Source organism: Thalassophryne amazonica, chromosome 10, assembly GCF_902500255.1.
Source record: "Thalassophryne amazonica chromosome 10, fThaAma1.1, whole genome shotgun sequence".
In the NCBI taxonomy this organism is placed as follows: Eukaryota; Metazoa; Chordata; class Actinopteri; order Batrachoidiformes; family Batrachoididae; genus Thalassophryne; species Thalassophryne amazonica.
The window spans coordinates 2,928,513-2,950,042 of record NC_047112.1 but is presented as its reverse complement, the minus strand read 5'-3'; the positions used below and the strand labels follow the sequence as shown (position 1 = coordinate 2,950,042).

At 39.7% G+C, this 21,530-nt stretch overlaps 1 protein-coding gene across 1 annotated transcript in view; it reads left to right on the top strand.

The window, feature by feature from the left end:
* The window catches only part of frem1b (Fras1 related extracellular matrix 1b), a 199,592-nt gene that overhangs the window by 162,108 nt on the left and 15,954 nt on the right, over positions 1-21,530 (top strand). Inside the window, exon 25 of the mRNA XM_034179310.1 lies at positions 14,528-14,948. Within this exon, the coding sequence (XP_034035201.1) occupies positions 14,528-14,948 (421 nt within the window). The remainder of the gene's footprint in view (positions 1-14,527; positions 14,949-21,530) is intronic.

The window sequence follows — 21,530 nt, the reverse complement described above, 5'->3', positions numbered from 1 at the left end:
TTCAACAAAAAATGCCAAACAAATGAAGGATAATGAAAACTCAGGCGTGTGCGGATGAATTTGTAATTAAAAGTGGCAGAACAATATACAAAACAAAAAAAAATTCTGCTACTTGTTCAGTAAATTCACACCATGTTTAACATATCAGTCCACTTATTGAACTTTCAAAACAAAAGCATAATGAAAACCATGAAGTAAATCCTGTCAGTAAGGAGGCGTGGTCACCATTTTAATTAGAAGTTCAAGAAACAGGTGGAATATGTCGGAAAGCTGCACATGTTGGCAAAGTCACAAACGGAGGAACAAGGGAGACAATATTTCCTTCCATAAGTAAGTGGTTTTGGTTCTTCTTGTCACTTTGTCTGTGATATTTGGATGATAAACAGCTGTATGTCTCCTGACGTACCTGTGTCGCCCGATGACACGGACCATTAACTCTTCACTTATGTCTAGTTGATATTTTCCACTGCTAGACCAATGTCTAGATAAAATACTTGTTAGTGATTAAAACTGTTTTTTTAATTTGCACCTTAAAATAATGAGATTATAATGACCCGCGCTGTGCCGCTCACAGTCACACCCACACATAGAGATGTGTACACACACCACTGACTTCATGAATGAAACTCGGTCACTAAAGGATAATTGTGTAAAAATATAATATATATATATAAATGTATTGTAATGGTTTTAGGGGCCGCGTTGAACAGCAGCAGGACGTCTCAGCTCAGCAGCTTAACAGCACATATCCGTGTAACTTAACACTAATATTTGGGAATGTGTGTGTGTCAGAGTAAGTTTAATACTTTCCTGACATAATGTCATTTAATTTTACTGGCTCGATATCCAGGTCAAAATGGCATTTTAACACGTATTTTGCGAGCATTTTTCTGAGTGTGTTCAGTCGCGGATCTCCATTGAAAATGCATTAACATCCAGAATATTTTGCCCGGTTAGGAGACGTCATGCTGTCCACGTTTTCATTTCAAAGAAAAAAAATATATTATATACAGATATCAGGGTTCTAGCTAGGATAAAATTTTAGCGTAGTGGTAATGTTGAGGGAGCGAAGCGACGGGGGGGAGTGCGGAAAGGGAGAAACTTTTGAAAAATCAAGGTAAAAATTGTCCATTCTTGGGGTACCCAAAGGGGAAAAGCCAGGTACGACAGCCCACGTCCCTTCATCATGTCCAGAAGGCTGGAGAAGTTTGTGTCCATAGACATTTTTAAGTCAAGACATAAAACCTATTTTTATTCTCTTTCTTATGAGTAGTTTTTATTTTGTTATGTTTTATTCTTTTACTTCTGTTTTTAATTAGGTATTTTATTTTTATTTATTTTAATTTTTTATGCTGAACTGTTCTGTGTGAGGCACCTTGAGATGGCTTTTGTTGTAATTTGGCGCTTTATAAGCTGATTAAATTGAAATTGAACAACATTTTATCCTTAAACTCTGGACATAATAAACTCTACATGGTGGATCCTTGATCTCTGGACATAAACAGAAATAATATCTGTTAGTTTTTGTCAAAAGCATTTCCTTTCAGACATTATTATTGGCATGAATGTCTTTCCATACATATGTGCTGCAGGTCAGGTTTATAAAGAATGCAAGACGTGTCATTTTTGGAGGAAAAAACATTTTAGTCGATTGTAGTTTATTGTCTGTATTGCAACGTTTGTAAGAGGTGTCATTTTATTTAAAGCAGCGATGTGTTTTGAAGTTATTAATTCCGAGCGTTATTAATTCAGAGCCGCGCAGCGTTTGAAGCTGTGACAAAACGGAGGATGATTCTCGTTTCTCGACTGCAAAAAGACCAGAGACCCAGTTAGTGACTTTAATCCACACAAAAGTGACTCGTGATATTTTAATGGCTTTCAGAGGGGTGAAGAAGCGGACTTACTGCTTCTGAAGAGCAGCGAATCAAAGAGCCACGAGCCATTGAATTGAAGTATTGCTTCGATTCACGCTTCAAACTGGAGTCGCGCCGCAGAAACGGTTGATTACAGACGCCGTATTGAAAATAAGCGTAACGGTCCAAAATTATAGCGCAACGGGCCGTAACGCAAGTCTGCGCTAGCTAGAACCCTGGATAATATCATAAAATGCATTAAAATTGTAATCCTACGAAGTAATTCCCATTTTTACTAAATATACCTGTAATCTGAATACGTCTTTTTTTTCTGTAACTGTTGCGGAATACAGTTACCTTTTTTTTGTATCCTAATTACGTAACGCCGTTACATTAATCAATCAATCAATCAATTTTTTTTTTATATAGCGCCAAATCACAACAAACAGTTGCCCCAAGGTGCTTTATATTGTAAGGCAAGGCCATACAATAATTATGTAAAACCCCAACGGTCAAAACGACCCCCTATGAGCAAGCACTTGGCAACAGTGGGAAGGAAAAACTCCCTTTTAACAGGAAGAAACCTCCAGCAGAACCAGGCTCAGGGAGGGGCAGTCTTCTGCTGGGACTGGTTGGGGCTGAGGGAGAGAACCAGGAAAAAGACATGCTGTGGAGGGGAGCAGAGATCGATCACTAATGATTAAATGCAGAGTGGTGCATACAGAGCAAAAAGAGAAAGAAACACTCAGTGCATCATGGGAACCCCCCAGCAGTCTACGTCTATAGCAGCATAACTAAGGGATGGTTCAGGGTCACCTGATCCAGCCCTGACTATTAGCTTTAGCAAAAAGGAACGTTTTAAGCCTAATCTTAAAAGTAGAGAGGGTGTCTGTCTCCCTGATCTGAATTGGGAGCTGGTTCCACAGGAGAGGAGCCTGAAAGCTGAAGGCTCTGCCTCCCATTCTACTCTTACAAACCCTAGGAACTACAAGTAAGCCTGCAGTCTGAGAGCGAAGCGCTCTATTGGGGTGATATGGTACTACGAGGTCCCTAAGATAAGAAGGGACCTGATTATTCAAAACCTTATAAGTAAGAAGAAGAATTTTAAATTCTATTCTAGAGTTAACAGGAAGCCAATGAAGAGAGGCCAATATGGGTGAGATATGCTCTCTCCTTCTAGTCCCTGTCAGTACTCTAGCTGCAGCATTTTGAATTACGATACGATACGATACACTTTATTGTCCCCTCAGGGAAATTTGTCTTGGACTCATGCTAGGTGCCTTACAAGAAAAGAGAAAACAAACAATACAGATAAAAACACAACCACATCCATAACAAATTAACATGACAGGAGTCATTAACTGAAGGCTTTTCAGGGAACTTTTAGGACAACCTGATAATAATGAATTACAATAGTCCAGCCTAGAGGAAATAAATGCATGAATTAGATTTCAGCATCACTCTGAGACAAGACCTTTCTGATTTTAGAGATATTGCGTAAATGCAAAAAAGCAGTCCTACATATTTGATTAATATGCGCTTTGAATGACATATCCTGATCAAAAATGACTCCAAGATTTCTCACAGTATTACTAGAGGTCAGGGTAATGCCATCCAGAGTAAGGATCTGATTAGACATCATGTTTCTAAGATTTGTGGGGCCAAGTACAATAACTTCAGTTTTATCTGAGTTTAAAAGCAGGAAATTAGAGGTCATCCATGTCTTTATGTCTGTAAGACAATCCTGCAGTTTACCTAATTGGTGTGTGTCCTCTGGCTTCATGGATAGATAAAGCTGGGTATCATCTGCGTAACAATGAAAATTTAAACAATACCGTCTAATAATACTGCCTAAGGGAAGCATGTATAAAGTGAATAAAATTGGTCCTAGCACAGAACCTTGTGGAACTCCATAATTAACTTTAGTCTGTGAAGAAGATTCCCCATTTACATGAACAAATTGTAATCTATTAGACAAATATGATTCAAACCACTGCAGCGCAGTGCCTTTAATACCTATGGCATGCTCTAATCTCTGTAATAAAATTTTATGGTCAACAGTATCAAAAGCAGCACTGAGGTCTAACAGAACAAGCACAGAGATGAGTCCACTGTCCGAGGCCATAAGAAGATCATTTGTAACCTTCACTAATGCTGTTTCTGTACTATGATTAATTCTAAAACCTGACTGAAACTCTTCAAATAGACCATTCCTCTGCAGATGATCAGTTAGCTGTTTTACAACTACCCTTTCAAGAATTTTTGAGAGAAAAGGAAGGTTGGAGATTGGCCTATAATTAGCTAAGATAGCTGGGTCAAGTGATGCCTTTTTAAGTAATGGTTTAATTACTGCCACCTTAAAAGCCTGTGGTACATAGCCAACTAACAAAGATAGATTGATCATATTTAAGATCGAAGCATTAAATAATGGTAGGGCTTCCTTGAGCAGCCTGGTAGGAATGGGGTCTAATAAACATGTTGATGGTTTGGATGAAGTAACTAATGAAAATAACTCAGAACAATCGGAGAGAAAGAGTCTAACCAAATACCAGCATCACTGAAAGCAGCCAAAGATAACGATACATCTTTGGGATGGTTATGAGTAATTTTTTCTCTAATAGTTAAAATTTTGTTAGCAAAGAAAGTCATGAAGTCATTACTAGTTAAAGTTAATGGAATACTCAGCTCAATAGAGCTCTGACTCTTTGTCAGCCTGGCTACAGTGCTGAAAAGAAACCTGGGGTTGTTCTTATTTTCTTCAATTAGTGATGAGTAGAAAGATGTCCTAGCTTTACGGAGGGCTTTTTTATAGAGCAACAGACTCTTTTTCCAGGCTAAGTGAAGATCTTCTAAATTAGTGAGACGCCATTTCCTCTCCAACTTACGGGTTATCTGCTTTAAGCTACGAGTTTGTGAGTTATACCACGGAGTCAGGCACTTCTGATTTAAAGCTCTCTTTTTCAGAGGAGCTACAGCATCCAAAGTTGTCTTCAATGAGGATGTAAAACTATTGACGAGATACTCTATCTCACTTACAGAGTTTAGGTAGCTACTCTGCACTGTGTTGTTATATGGCATTAGAGAACATAAAGAAGGAATCATATCCTTAAACCTAGTTACAGCGCTTTCTGAAAGACTTCTAGTGTAATGAAACTTATTCCCCACTGCTGGGTAGTCCATCAGAGTAAATGTAAATGTTATTAAGAAATGATCAGACAGAAGGGAGTTTTCAGGGAATACTGTTAAGTCTTCTATTTCCATACCATAAGTCAGAACAAGATCTAAGATATGATTAAAGTGGTGGGTAGACTCATTTACATTTTGAGCAAAGCCAATAGAGTCTAATAATAGATTAAATGCAGTGTTGAGGCTGTCATTCTCAGCATCTGTGTGGATGTTAAAATCGCCCACTATAATTATCTTATCTGAGCTAAGCACTAAGTCAGACAAAAGGTCTGAAAATTCACAGAGAAACTCACAGTAACGACCAGGTGGACGATAGATAATAACAAATAAAACTGGTTTTTGGGACTTCCAATTTGGATGGACAAGACTAAGAGTCAAGCTTTCAAATGAATTAAAGCTCTGTCTGGGTTTTTGATTAATTAATAAGCTGGAATGGAAGATTGCTGCTAATCCTCCTCCTCGGCCCGTGCTACGAGCATTCTGACAGTTAGTGTGACTCGGGGGTGTTGACTCATTTAAACTAACATATTCATCCTGCTGTAACCAGGTTTCTGTAAGGCAGAATAAATCAATATGTTGATCAATTATTATATCATTTACCAACAGGGACTTAGAAGAGAGAGACCTAATGTTTAATAGACCACATTTAACTGTTTTAGTCTGTGGTGCAGTTGAAGGTGCTATATTATTTTTTCTTTTGAATTTTTATGCTTAAATAGATTTTTGCTGGTTGTTGGTGGTCTGGGAGCAGGCACCGTCTCTACGGGGATGGGGTAATGAGGGGATGGCAGGGGGAGAGAAGCTGCAGAGAGGTGTGTAAGACTACAACTCTGCTTCCTGGTCCCAACCCTGGATAGTCACGGTTTGGAGGATTTAAGAAAATTGGCCAGATTTCTAGAAATGAGAGCTGCTCCATCCAAAGTGGGATGGATGCCGTCTCTCCTAACAAGACCAGGTTTTCCCCAGAAGCTTTGCCAATTATCTATGAAGCCCACCTCATTTTTTGGACACCACTCAGACAGCCAGCAATTCAAGGAGAACATGCGGCTAAACATGTCACTCCCGGTCCAATTGGGGAGGGGCCCAGAGAAAACTACAGAGTCCGACATTGTTTTTGCAAAGTTACACACCGATTCAATGTTAATTTTAGTGACCTCCAATTGGCGTAACCGGGTGTCATTACTGCCGACGTGAATTACAATCTTACCAAATTTACGCTTAGCCTTAGCCAGCAGTTTCAAATTTCCTTCAATGTCACCTGCTCTGGCCCCCAGAAGACAATTGACTATGGTTGCTGCTGTCGCTAACTTCACATTTCTCAAAACAGAGTCGCCAATAACCAGAGTTTGATCCTCAGCGGGTGTGTCGTCGAGTGGGGAAAAACGGTTAGAAATGTGAACGGGTTGGCGGTGTACACGGGGCTTCTGTTTAGAACTACGCTTCCTCCTCACAGTCACCCAGTCGGCCTGCTTTCCCCGCTGCTCGGGATCTTGCTAGGGGGGAACTAACGGCGGCTAAGCTTCCTTGGTCCGCACCGACTACAGGGGCCTGGCTAGCTGTAGAATTTTCCACGGTGCGGAGCCGAGTCTCCAATTCGCCCAGCCTGGCCTCCAAAGCTACGAATAAGCTACACTTATTACAAGTACCATTACTGCTAAAGGAGGCCAAGGAATAACTAAACATTTCACACCCAGAGCAGAAAAGTGCGGGAGAGACAGGAGAAGCCGCCATGCTAAACCGGCTAAGAGCTAGTAGCTGCGCTAAGCTAGCGGATTCCTAAAAACACGCAAAGTGAATAATGTGTAAATAATTTAGAGGTGATTCAGCAGAAGGAGTGCTTTAGTTAAGGCACGTGAAGATTACACTGTGAAACAAATCGTAATCTAGATAACTAGATCAATCTAACTGCGCAGATTAAACAGCTAACAGATACAGAAAAACACTGCTGTGCTCCGGAACAGGAAATGATACAATACCGCAGTGAGAGCCAACCACCAGTAGAGGCAAGCAAGAGCGTTACTCCCCAAGCCTGCTGAAAAGTTATCTTTGATAAAGATAAACCGATAAAACACCCAAAAATGTATCGGAGGTTACGCATAACCAATAAATTCCAGTATTGTCTCTGGTACATTTGCAACTACTAACAAGCTGAATTTGAGTTTTAACACCACGATCTCTTTTGGAAGCATCAAAAGCGACAACAGACCCAAACAATGAGTCAGCACTACTATATTTGAACATCCTGCCCCCTGCTGGAAGCTCTTGTTTACTACATGGCTTCCAACACAGAAGCAAGCTCAGAGCAGCCACAAATTCCAGCTCTCTACCAATCACAACGCTCCGGTCAGGCAGAGGTCTTGGAAAATAAAGTCATGCTGACTTATGGTTTTGTGTGAATACTGATAGAATAACTCCATTAATGTCAATTCTGTCATTTGTACAAAGTTAAAATATAACATATATTTTTTAATGTTGAATAATGCACTAATTCTGAGGTTTTGTAACAAACACAGACAGATCGCAAAAGATTCTGGGTAAAAGTGCCTCTGCTAAACACTGATTGGTTCAGTCATTCATTATGTAAATCAACACGTTAATGTGACGTGTGTTGGTGTTTACAGATAAATGTGCTTTTGTAAAATATTCCATTTTTTATTTGTAAAAACAGGCATTTTTACGGAGCCCTGGAAGTGTCATCGCAAAATGTTTTGCATGTGGAGAGAATGTGCGTTCATTTTATTAGTGCCGTGCGCACGTTTTATAATGTGCGCATGTTTTATGATGTTGTAAAACGTGCACTCAATGTTGTCTTGACACATAAATATTGGCTTTACACTGCGGGTTTTGGCCCTTTTTCAGATGATTTTTCATTCGTGCAAGAATTTTTTGGACCGAGTTTCAGGTTAATCGCGTGTCCTGCATCGTGTAGTGTACATGGAGTAATAAGCTGCGTTTAACATCTCACGACCACCTCCTGATCGCTGATCGTATGGTCAGATGAAAATCAAACCTGTTTGATATTATTCTGGTCGGGTATCCTGCTGCTGAAGAGCTACAAGCGTCCAACCGAATGCACTGTGCATGTGCAAACACCGCAGAGCTGTCTTGTAATGTTTTTTTTGTTGTTGTTGTTGTTGCTTTGTTTTGTTTTTAAACTTTGATGTCTCCCATCAAGAGTTTTCGTAAATTAAGTTTGAAAAAGCTTATGTTTTGCTTCTGGAAACACGAGTTCGACGTGTGGTTTTTGAACGTACGTGTGTGAGAACATAAATCGTGCACTCTGAACTTTTACACTGTGCGGTTCTGTGGTACAGTTTGAACTGAAACCAAGTACAGTGATTAAAAATATCATACAGCTTCAGGACGAATGCTGCCATGAACTGCCATGAACACTACTGGCCAGTAGATGACAGTAGAGGCCTTGAAAACTTGCCAAAACAAAATTCCAGGTAATCTGTGTCTGCTACATTTAAGATGCGTGGAATTTAACAAATGCAAATACAATAACGTCTATAAACCCAGAGAATATATTCACGATAGTTTTAGGCACTAGAGTTTAATGCTGTTGTCCGTGGAGCATGACTGCTGGGCACAACATGTGGTCACTAAAACCTTAATTAGCACATTACTTTAAAACTAAAACATATATCTGATATTTTCACTTTATAAAACTTCAGACATGACAGTAATTTAAATAACTTGTCCAAAATTAGTTTGGTTAAAATTTGAACCATGAGTTTAAAATGTATGCCTGATATTGCCCGCATATCAGTATGGTGTTAAAGGAAATGATTTTTTTTGTTGTTTTTTTTTGTGACCAGTTCTCCTTTGCCTGCAGAAGATAGAGTGGTTTCTCTGTTTGCAGAGGGTGGAACTATACATCTGTTATGAAACTTTTAACAGGTAGGTGCTCAACTGATTTTAAATTTTAAAAATGTTTGCCGCTGTTCAGCTTTGTTTACTATGTTATTGGTCTAAAAGTTATTGGACAAAAATTTATAAGATGATAATTAGTCCGATAATGGTTTTTAAAGTTATCTCAAAAGATAATCCGATAATGAAAACAATATCTTCGATAATTATCTGTTATCGGAACTGTGCCCACCACTGTTCAGTTCCAAGTTATCAAATGTTAACTGAGTGTAAGCTAATTTAGTTCTTAAGCGTTCAGAATCATTTGTTGCCATTCAGGAAATGATTTGCTCATCAATTTTAAAACTAAAGTTATTATTGTGGCGAAGTATAGAGAACGTCAGAAGGAGTTACATTGTGTGTTTGTGGATTCAGAGAAAGGTTATGACATGGTGCCAAGAGAAGAGTTGTGGTATTGTATGAGGAAGTCTGGAGTGGCACGAACCAGTGGTGTGCACAGCTAACCAAAAAGTTAGCTTCGATAACCATTAATCAGATAACCGAAAAGTTATCTTTTATGATGATCAATCGATAAACTGCTAAAAAATTTATCTTTATTACAGATAGCCAATAACTTTTAGTATTGTTTTGGTCGCAGCCATATCGCAGAGGCTGCTGGGTAAATTCAAGGATCACAAACAGAAAGAACACACGAAAATTGAGTAAATAAAAAAATAAAACCCTAAACACTGTCATTAGGGTTATGACTACAAAACCTTTTTCAAAATTTTCATTTTCCTGATGTTGCATTTGATGAACTTTTACCCATAGATCACTTTTTTGAAGTTTATTTCATTGGATCATGAAAAAACCTCCCGCACCTAGCACATCACTTTTAAAAATACACGAGTTTACACAATCCTATTTAAAAATAACGTAACAAGAAAAGAATTAACAAGTATCAAGAAATAACAAGAATATATATACAAATAAATATTTCTAAAATATATTATTAAACAATAATTAAAAGAAATAAAAAATAAAGGTAAAATAGATGATGGGGGAGGTGATGGTCTAGCGGTTAAGGTGTTGGGCTTGAGTCCAGAAGATCATGGTTTCAAATCCCCACCTGACTGGAAAATCACTATGGGCCCTTGGGCAAGGCCTTTAATCCCCTATTGCTCCCGGTGTGCAGCGAGCACCTTGTATGGCAGCACCCTGACATTGGGGTGAATGTGAGGCATAATTTTAAAGTGCTTTGAGCGTCTGATGCAGATGGAAAAGCGCGATATAAATGCAGTCCATTTACCATTTATATAAATGCAGTCCATTTATAGATAAACATGAACATGCCACTCAACAAAGTCTGCTGCCAAACTGGTGTCTAAACACTCTGTCAACCAGAAAAGCGTCACAGGTGCTTCAAAGTCTGGCTGAAGATGGAGTTAGTGTCCCAACACCATCACAGTCTGTTGTTGTCTGGCGTCGAACAATCAGAGATGCAGAACAAGTTAAGAACCGCCTCATGGAACTGATCTCTGAAGAGAAATGTTGTTTGCATTTTGATGGTAAGAAAATTGACAATAAGGAGTACCAAGGTGTGTAATTGAAAAATGACAGAAGAACATTACAACTTGGCATTTTGGCTTGTGACAGTGGAACCGCTGCAGACATCTATATACCACTACAGGACCTCCTTGATGAGTACAATGCATGGAACAGTATTCAGATGATCATCTCTGACACATCAGTCAATACTGGTCACAAAAATTTTGTTGTAGCCAGGCTTCAGAGAACATTTCGACACAAGGGACTCGATGAACCTCAATACATCGGCTGCACCACATTCTTGATCTTGTTCTGCGACATGTGTTGGACTTCTTTTTTCCTATACGGTCACAGTCACCTAACATTAACTATGAGTTTATTGATGAGATTTTGGAACAGTATGATGATTTGCAAAATGCACACATGGGCACAGAAGTGATACCAGAGTATGAGAACCTTGGCTGGAGACATAATTTTAAATTCCTTTTTGAGCTTTGTGAAGCATACAAGTTTTACAAAACGGAGGAAAAATGGCCTCACATCAAATTGCACAAGCTGCCATCACTTCACAGTGCCAGGTGGAACTCACAAGGAATTTTAGCACTTATTGCATTTTTCCTTCTTGCAAAGTGGCGAGAACAGCTGAGGGTAACTTGCGATTTCATTGCAACTACATGGTCGCGGGCCTGGTTTTCTATCCAACACTTTTCAGAGACAGATTATGAAGTCCTGCTGTCATCAATATCCAAACTGAAGTGTCCCAAAGCTGTGAAATGCTTCTCTACTCATAGTAGCTGAGAGAGCTGTAAGGTTGATGGAGGAGGTTTGTTCTACTTGCAAAACAGACAAATATCTTAGCAGCAAATTTATTAACACTAATACACAATTCTGAAACACTATTAAAAATACGACAAATGCTATATGTACTCATTTTCATGTATTCCTCATGTGTATTGTATGTAAAACTGACATGTTATAATAAAGAGTGTTTGAGCCGCGAGGTGTTTTAATGTGAAATATGAAACTGTCTTAGGTGCGGGAGGTTTTTTCAAGGTCTGGCAAAACCAAAGTCATTTTTGTGAGTTTTAGTTAAAAGTTCATCATTTATAACCCCAGGCTAATAAATTTGAGATTTGTCATAACCCTAACTGTCGTCATCTTTCAAAAGCAGTAAAACACAGTATTAGAAGTCACAGTTTATCTCGGTATTAGATACACCATCATTTACAAACTAAAAGCTGCTGCTTTTTTCACAAGCTTTGAACCCTGCAGCTTAAACAACCAAAATACATCCATTAATGCATTGATTGGCAGAGTAAAATACACATAGTAAATCAATCAATCAATCAATCAACTTTTTTCTTGTATAGCGCCAAATCACAACAAACAGTTGCCCCAAGGCGCTCCACATTGCAAGGCAAGGCCATACAATAATTATGAAACACAGTCTACGTCTAAAGCAACATAACCAAGGGATGGTCCAGGGTCACCCGATCCAGCCCTAACTATAAGCCTTAGCGAAAAGGAAAGTTTTAAGCCTAATCTTAAAAGTAGAGAGGGTATCTGTCTCCCTGATCTGAATTGGGAGCTGGTTCCACAGGAGAGGAGCCTGAAAGCTGAAGGCTCTGCCTCCCATTCTACTCTTACAAACCCTAGGAACTACAAGTAAGCCCGCAGTCTGAGAGCGAAGCGCTCTAATGGGGTAATATGGTACTATGAGGTCCCTAAGATAAGATGGGACCTGATTATTCAAAACCTTATAAGTAAGAAGAAGAATTTTAAATTCTATTCTAGCATTAACAGGAAGCCAATGAAGGGAGGCCAACACGGGTGAGATATGCTCTCTCCTGCTAGTCCCCGTCAGTACTCTAGCTGCAGCATTCTGAACCAACTGAAGGCTTTTTAGGGAACTTTTAGGACAACCTGATAATAATGAATTACAATAGTCCAGCCTAGAGGAAACAAATGCATGAATTAGTTTTTCAGCATCACTCTGAGACAAGACCTTTCTGATTTTAGAGATATTGCGTAAATGCAAAAAGGCAGTCCTACATATTTGTTTAATATGCGCTTTGAATGACATATCCTGATCAAAAATAACTCCAAGATTTCTCACAGTATTACCAGAGATCAGGGAAATGCCATCCAGAGTAACGATCTGGTTAGACACCATGCTTCTAAGATTTGTGGGGCCAAGTACAATAACTTCAGTTTTATCTGAGTTTAAAAGCAGGAAATTAGAGGTCATCCATGTCTTTATGTCTGTAAGACAATCCTGCAGTTTAGCTAATTGGTGAGTATCCTCTGGCTTCATGGATAGATAAAGCTGGGTATCATCTGCGTAACAATGAAAATTTAAGCAATACCGTCTAATAATACTGCCCAAGGGAAGCATGTATAAAGTGAATAAAATTGGTCCTAGCACAGAACCTTGTGGAACTCCATAATTAACTTTAGTCTGTGAAGAAGATTCCCCATTTACATGAACAAACTGTAATCTATTAGACAAATATGATTCAAACCACCGCAGCGCAATGCCTTTAATACCTATGACATGCTCTAATCTCTGTAATAAAATTTTATGGTCAACAGTATCAAAAGCAGCACTGAGGTCCAACAGAACAAGCACAGAGATAAGTCCACTGTCCGAAGCCATAAGAAGATCATTTGTAACCTTCACTAATGCTGTTTCTGTACTATGATGAATTCTAAAACCTGACTGAAACTCTTCAAATAGACCATTCCTCTGCAGGTGATCAGTTAGCTGTTTTACAACTACCCTCTCAAGAAATATATAAATAAATAAATATAAATTCTTACCTGTTACTTTCATTGGGATTCATCTGAATAAATAATCCACATAAAGTGTCCTTCTTTTTAATCCAAAACAGTGTCTCAACGTGAAGAAAAGTCCCTCTGTACACGCAGCTGCGTCGTGAGAGTTCCTCTCCCCCACCGAGTCTTGGCGATTACATAAATTACAGCCACAAAGAAATAAAACAAAATAGTTAAAATTAGTCTGTTTTGTTTTGGTGTCGAGTGGACAATGTCCAAAGTCCACTAACCACAATGCTCCCTGTGTCAACCAGCCAATCACGTTTTGCGCTTAATCAGCAAGCGACAGGCAGCCAGTCTGCTACAAACACACAACAAACGGACTAAAATGTTTGATTTTAGGGTTTACAAATGTTTTTGACCTTACCAGCAAAGAAAATGTTATCAGAACTAAATTTACTGGATGATAACTGGTCCGATGATGGTTTTAAAAGTTATCTAAAAAGCTAATCCGATAGCAAAAACATTAGCTTCAATAATTATCTGCTATCGGATTAGCTGAACTGTGCCCACCACTGCAGAGAAGTATGTGAGGGTGATGCAAAACAGGTACAAGGACAGTGTGACAGCAGTGAGATGCACAGTAGGAATGACAGACTCATTCAAGGTGTTGGTGGGATTACACCAAAGATCAGATGTGAGTCCTTTCTTGTCTTCAGTGGTGATGGACAAGTTGACAGATGAGATCAGACAGGAGTCTCCATGGACTATGAGGTTTGCAGATGATACTGTGATCTGTAGTGAGAGTAGAGAGCAGGGTGAATCTAGCCTGGTGAGGTGGAGATATGCTCTGGAGAGAAGGGGAATGGAAGTCACTAGGCGCAAGACTGAGTCAAAGTCAGATAGGTGAGACTGAGATGGTTTGGACATGTGCAGAGGGAGCCAGGGTATATAGGGAGAAGGATGCTGAGGATGGAGCCATCAGGCAGGAGAAGAGGGAGGACAAAGAGGAGGTTTATGGATGTGCTGAGGGAGGACATGCAGGTGGTTGGAGAGACAGAAGACGACACAGAGGACAGGGGGAGATGGAAACAACTGATCTGCTGTGGCGCCCCCTAATGGGAGCAGCAGGAAGAAAAATATTTTATTTAAAATTGTTGGATTTAAAATACATCTTTCAGATTTCCATTTGGAGTTCAGTCCATTAGTCAATGGGGGGCGCTGTTGTTATAGCATGAAGTATAAACTATGAATATTGCTGCTTTCTGAAGCACATGAAACATTTTTTGCTCACACTGATTTTCTTGTTACAGTTTTGTTGTTACAAACGGCGACTCTTCCCATAACGGCACGCTGCGCTTCATCATTGAGCACAGCGACCGCATCCCTCCAACCCTCAGCCACAACGCCGGCCTCCAACTACAAGACAGCAGCACAAAGATCATCTCCAACGATGAGCTACAGCTAACTGACCCCGACACCGCTGTGGCCGATCTAAGCTACAGCGTCACGCAGCTGCCACGCCACGGAAAGCTCCTCCTGCACGGAGTCCCGCTCACACTGCCGCCGAGGTTCACCCAGAACCACGTGGACCAACTGAGCCTGGCCTACCAGCACAACCCGGGTAGTCGAGCCCAGATGGACATGTTCTACTTTATGCCAAGTGATGGAAACAACGTGGGTTACCTGGAGTTTGGTCAGCTGAGGGAGGGGCCTGCCGTGTTTAACATACAGGTGAACCACAACACCACAGTGACCTCTATAGACAGCAGTGCTCATTACACCCACAGCACCAGCAACTAGAACACTCATCGTGTATGTCAGACCCAGGTTTCACCTGTAGGGGGTGGTGTTGGAAAAGTCACGAAGGTATGGAAACCATAAGGGGTCATTCAGAATGATCTGGAAATCATAAGAGTTGGAAATGAGTACATGATGGGATCAATACTCGGAGAAACAACCCGGCTCTTCACGGCCTCTTCTGGCCCTGCATGAAGTCCATCGGGCTGTCTGTTCTGAGCTGGACCTCACTCTGCTCCCGTCAAATTCTAAAGGATGTTAGTTCATATCCCTGCTGGGTTAGGGTTGTGGTGGTGAAGTGGTCGGTGCACTGGCTTCCTAAACAGGAGGCTCAAGACCGCCTGTGCCCTTTCTCCATGTAGTGTGGCATTGTGTCAGGAAGGGCCCCCGGCGTAAAACCTGTGCCGAAACAGGGTCTGCTACGGTGACCCCGAAAATCAACGAACAACTCTAAATTTTATGTGCACATTTACTGCCCCCTACTGGGTGTAAGAAGACAAGACATTTAGCTGCCCTTATTGGTTGTTAAATATTTTATAAGTATATGGTGACTGAACAATGTGTGCTAATAAATGAATAAATGACAGCAAAAACAGACTTTATAGAATAAAAAGATCAGTTTGTCTTTTCTGACCAGTTTGTTTAATATATATATATATATATATATATATATATATATATATATATATATATATATATATATATATATATATATATATATATATATTGGCACAGTTGTCTCGTTTGAGGACAGGCGATAAAGGGGTTAAATGAAAGAGCATACGACGCACTGATTGGACTTCTGGAGACAGCCTCATTATCTTTATTCACATTAAAAGTCGCTAGCACTTACTGACACGACCTCTCCCTTTTGCGTTGTCTTCCTTCTCCACTGGAAACCAAAAACCTGCACTTTTCAGGACTGCTTCGGTGATTGCAGCCAAAAACAAAACATTCCACCATTTTTCTGTGTGAAGTGATGCTGTGTTTGTGTGGTGAAGGGGTCACATTCCACAATATCATGCAGGGGTTCAAACTAGACTGGATGTGCCCAGTTATGTCAAAATAAAAAAGTATGGCACTCTGCGGTAAATCTGTGTGGAGTAGCCACTTCTCAAACACTGAGCGACTGTGCAAGAAGAAGAGTGAGGAAAGCCACCAAGACACCCAGACAACCCAGAAGTTGTTACACGCTTCTGTGGCCGTGACTGGAGAAATTATGCACAGTGTATGTTTTGAGTTTTGTATCAGCAGTTATACAGGAGGAGGATTCTCTTTCACCAAAACATCAAATCCAGGCTTGAATCCCAGATGTACCTTCTGGCAAATTGTAGCTGAACATTCAGGTCTTCGTTTTAAGAAAAATCTTCATCTGTACCACATCATCATGTTCTGTTGAAGATCTGCTCCTCAGATCCTGCACAGGATCTGAAGAGCCTGGAGCTGATGCCATCAGGAAGGTCATTTTAGACATTTTTATATTGAGATTCCATTTATTTTTGTATTTGAAATGACATAAATAAATTAAAATGTGTGAAATACCAAGGACCCGAATACTTTAGCAAGATACTGTGTGTGTGTATATATATATATATATATATATATATATGTATACACACACACACACATATCAATCAATTTTTTTTTTATATAGCGCCAAATCACAACAAACAGTTGCCCCAAGGCGCTTTATACTTGTATTGTGAGGCAAAAGCCATACAATAATTACAGAAAAACCCCAACGGTCAAAACGACCCCCTGTGAGCAAGCACTTGGCGACAGTGGGAAGGAAAAACTCCCTTTTAACAGGAAGAAACCTCCAGCAGAACCAGGCTCAGGGAGGGGCAGTCTTCTGCTGGGACTGGTTGGGGCTGAGGGAGAGAACCAGGAAAAAGACATGCTGTGGAGGGGAGCAGAGATCGATCACTAATGATTAAATGCAGAGTGGTGCATACAGAGCAAAAAGAGAAAGAAACAGTGCATCATGGGAACCCCCCAGCAGTCTACGTCTATAGCAGCATAACTAAGGGATGGTTCAGGGTCACCTGATCCAGCCCTAACTATAAGCTTTAGCAAAAAGGAAAGTTTTAAGCCTAATCTTAAAAGTAGAGAGGGTGTCTGTCTCCCTGATCTGAATTGGGAGCTGGTTCCACAGGAGAGGAGCCTGAAAGCTGAAGGCTCTGCCTCCCATTCTACTCTTACAAACCCTAGGAACTACAAGTAAGCCTGCAGTCTGAGAGCGAAGCGCTCTATTGGGGTGATATGGTACTACGAGGTCCCTAAGATAAGATGGGACCTGATTATTCAAAACCTTATAAGTAAGAAGAAGAATTTTAAATTCTATTCTAGAATTAACAGGAAGCCAATGAAGAGAGGCCAATATGGGTGAGATATGCTCTCTCCTTCTAGTCCCCGTCAGCACTCTAGCTGCAGCATTTTGAATTAACTGAAGGCTTTTTAGGGAACTTTTAGGACAACCTGATAATAATGAATTACAATAGTCCAGCCTAGAGGAAATAATGCATGAATTAGTTTTTCAGCATCACTCTGAGACAAGACCTTTCTGATTTTAGAGATATTGCGTAAATGCAAAAAAGCAGTCCTACATATTTGTTTAATATGCGCTTTGAATGACATATCCTGATCAAAAATGACTCCAAGATTTCTCACAGTATTACTAGAGGTCAGGGTAATGCCATCCAGAGTAAGGATCTGGTTAGACACCATGTTTCTAAGATTTGTGGGGCCAAGAACAATAACTTCAGTTTTATCTGAGTTTAAAAGCAGGAAATTAGAGGTCATCCATGTCTTTATGTCTGTAAGACAATCCTGCAGTTTAGCTAATTGGTGTGTGTCCTCTGGCTTCATGGATAGATAAAGCTGGGTATCATCTGCGTAACAATGAAAATTTAAGCAATACCGTCTAATAATACTGCCTAAGGGAAGCATATATAAAGTGAATAAAATTGGTCCTAGCACAGAACCTTGTGGAACTCCATAATTAACTTTAGTCTGTGAAGAAGATTCCCCATTTACATGAACAAATTGTAATCTATTAGACAAATATGATTCAAACCATCGCAGCGCAGTGCCTTTAATACCTATGGCATGCTCTAATCTCTGTAATCAAATTTTATGGTCAACAGTATCAAAAGCAGCACTGAGGTCTAACAGAACAAGCACAGAGATGAGTCCACTGTCCGAGGCCATAAGAAGATCATTTGTAACCTTCACTAATGCTGTTTCTGTACTATGATGAATTCTAAAACCTGACTGAAACTCTTCAAATAGACCATTCCTCTGCAGATGATCAGTTAGCTGTTTTACAACTACCCTTTCAAGAATTTTTGAGAGAAAAGGAAGGTTGGAGATTGGCCTATAATTAGCTAAGATAGCTGGGTCAAGTGATGGCTTTTTAAGTAATGGTTTAATTACTGCCACCTTAAAAGCCTGTGGTACATAGCCAACTAACAAAGATAGATTGATCATATTTAAGATCGAAGCATTAAATAATGGTAGGGCTTCCTTGAGCAGCCTGGTAGGAATGGGGTCTAATAAACATGTTGATGGTTTGGATGAAGTAACTAATGAAAATAACTCAGACAGAACAATCGGAGAGAAAGAGTCTAACCAAATACCGGCATCACTGAAAGCAGCCAAAGATAACGATACGTCTTTGGGATGGTTATGAGTAATTTTTTCTCTAATAGTTAAAATTTTGTTAGCAAAGAAAGTCATGAACTCATTACTAGTTAAAGATAATGGAATACTCAGCTCAATAGAGCTCTGACTCTTTGTCAGCCTGGCTACAGTGCTGAAAAGAAACCTGGGGTTGTTCTTATTTTCTTCAATTAGTGATGAGTAGAAAGATGTCCTAGCTTTACGGAGGGCTTTTTTATAGAGCAACAGACTCTTTTTCCAGGCTAAGTGAAGATCTTCTAAATTAGTGAGACGCCATTTCCTCTCCAACTTACGGGTTATCTGCTTTAAGCTACGAGTTTGAGAGTTATACCATGGAGTCAGACACTTCTGATTTAAAGCTCTCTTTTTCAGAGGAGCTACAGCATCCAAAGTTGTCTTCAATGAGGATGTAAAACTATTGACGAGATACTCTATCTCCCTTACAGAGTTTAGGTAGCTACTCTGCACTGTGTTGTTATATGGCATTAGAGAACATAAAGAAGGAATCATATCCTTAAACCTAGTTACAGCGCTTTCTGAAAGACTTCTAGTGTAATGAAACTTATTCCCTACTGCAGGGTAGTCCATCAGAGTAAATGTAAATGTTATTAAAAAATGATCAGACAGAAGGGAGTTTTCAGGGAATACTGTTAAGTCTTCTATTTCCATACCATAAGTCAGAACAAGATCTAAGATATGATTAAAGTGGTGGGTGGACTTATTTACTTTTTGAGCAAAGCCAATAGAGTCTAATAATAGATTAAATGCAGTGTTGAGGCTGTCATTCTCAGCATCTGTGTGGATGTTAAAATCGCCCACTATAATTATCTTATCTGAGCTAAGCACTAAGTCAGACAAAAGGTCTGAAAATTCACAGAGAAACTCACAGTAACGACCAGGTGGACGATAGATAATAACAAATAAAACTGGTTTTTGGGACTTCCAATTTGGATGGACAAGACTAAGAGACAAGCTTTCAAATGAATTAAAGCTCTGTCTGGGTTTTTGATTAATTAATAAGCTGGAATGGAAGATTGCTGCTAATCCTCCGCCCCGGCCCGTGCTACGAGCATTCTGACAGTTAGTGTGACTCGGGGGTGTTGACTCATTTAAACTAACATATTCATCCTGCTGTAACCAGGTTTCTGTTAGGCAGAATAAATCAATATGTTGATCAATTATAGATACATATATAGACAGATATATAGATATAGATATATAGTTATTTTCATTAGTTACTTCATCCAAACCATCAACATGTTTATTAGACCCCATTCCTACCAGGCTGCTCAAGGAAGCCCTACCATTAATTAATGCTTCCATCTTAAATATGATCAATCTGTCTTTATTATTTATTATTTATTTATTAAACCATTACTTAAAAAGCCATCACTTGACCCAGCTATCTTAGCTAATTATAGGCCAATCTCCAACCTTCCTTTTCTCTCAAAAATTCTTGAAAGGGTAGTTGTAAAACAGCTAACTGATCATCTGCAGAGAAATGGTCTATTTGAAGAGTTTCAGTCAGGTTTTAGAATTCATCATAGTACAGAAACAGCATTAGTGAAGGTTACAAATGATCTTCTTATGGCCTCGGACAGTGGACTCATCTCTGTGCTTGTTCTGTTAGACCTCAGTGCTGCTTTTGATACTGTTGACCATAAAATGTTACAGAGATTAGAGCATGCCATAGGTATTAAAGGCACTGCGCTGCGGTGGTTTGAATCATATTTGTCTAATAGATTACAATTTGTTCATGTAAATGGGGAATCTTCTTTACAGACTAAGGTTAATTATGGAGTTCCACAAGGTTCTGTGCTAGGACCAATTTTATTCACTTTATACGTTTCCCTTAGGCAGTATTATTAGACGGCATTGCTTAAATTTTCATTGTTACCCATTGATACCCAGCTTTATCTATCCATGAAGCCAGAGGACACACACCAATTAGCTGAACTGTAGGATTGTCTTACAGACATAAGGACATGGATGACCTCTAATTCCCTACTTTTAAATTCAGATAAAACTGAAGTTATTGTACTTGGCCCCACAAATCTTAGAAACATGGTGTCTAACCAGATCCTTACTCTGCATGGCATTACCCTGACCTCTAGTAATACTGTGAGAAATCTTGGAGTCATTTTTGATCAGGATATGTCCTTCAATGCGCATATTAAGTAAATATGTAGGACTGCTTTTTTGCATTTGCGCAATATCTCTAAAATCAGAAAGGTCTTGTCTCAGAGTGATGCTGAAAAACTATTTCATGCATTTATTTCCTCTAGGCTGGACTATTGTAAATCATTATTATCAGGTTGTCTTAAAAGTTCCCTGAAAAGCCTTCAGTTAATTCAAAATGCTGCAGCTAGAGTACTGACGGGGGCTAGAAGGAGAGAGCATATCTCACCCATATTGGCCTCTCTTCATTGGCTTCCTGTTAATTCTAGAATAGAATTTAAAATTCTTCTTCTTACTTATAAGGTTTTGAATAATCAGGTCCCATCTTATCTTAGGGACCTCGTAGTACCATATCACCCCAATAGAGCGCTTCGCTCTCAGACTGCAGGCTTACTTGTAGTTCCTAGGGTTTGTAAGAGTAGAATGGGAGGCAGAGCCTTCAGCTTTCAGGCTCCTCTCCTGTGGAACCAGCTCCCAATTCAGATCAGGGAGACAGACACCCTCTCTACTTTTAAGATTAGGCTTAAAACTTTCCTTTTTGCTAAAGCTTATAGTTAGGGCTGGATCAGGTGACCCTGAACCATCCCTTAGTTATGCTGCTATAGACTTAGACTGCTGGGGGGTTCCCATGATGCACTGAGTGTTTCTTTCTCTTTT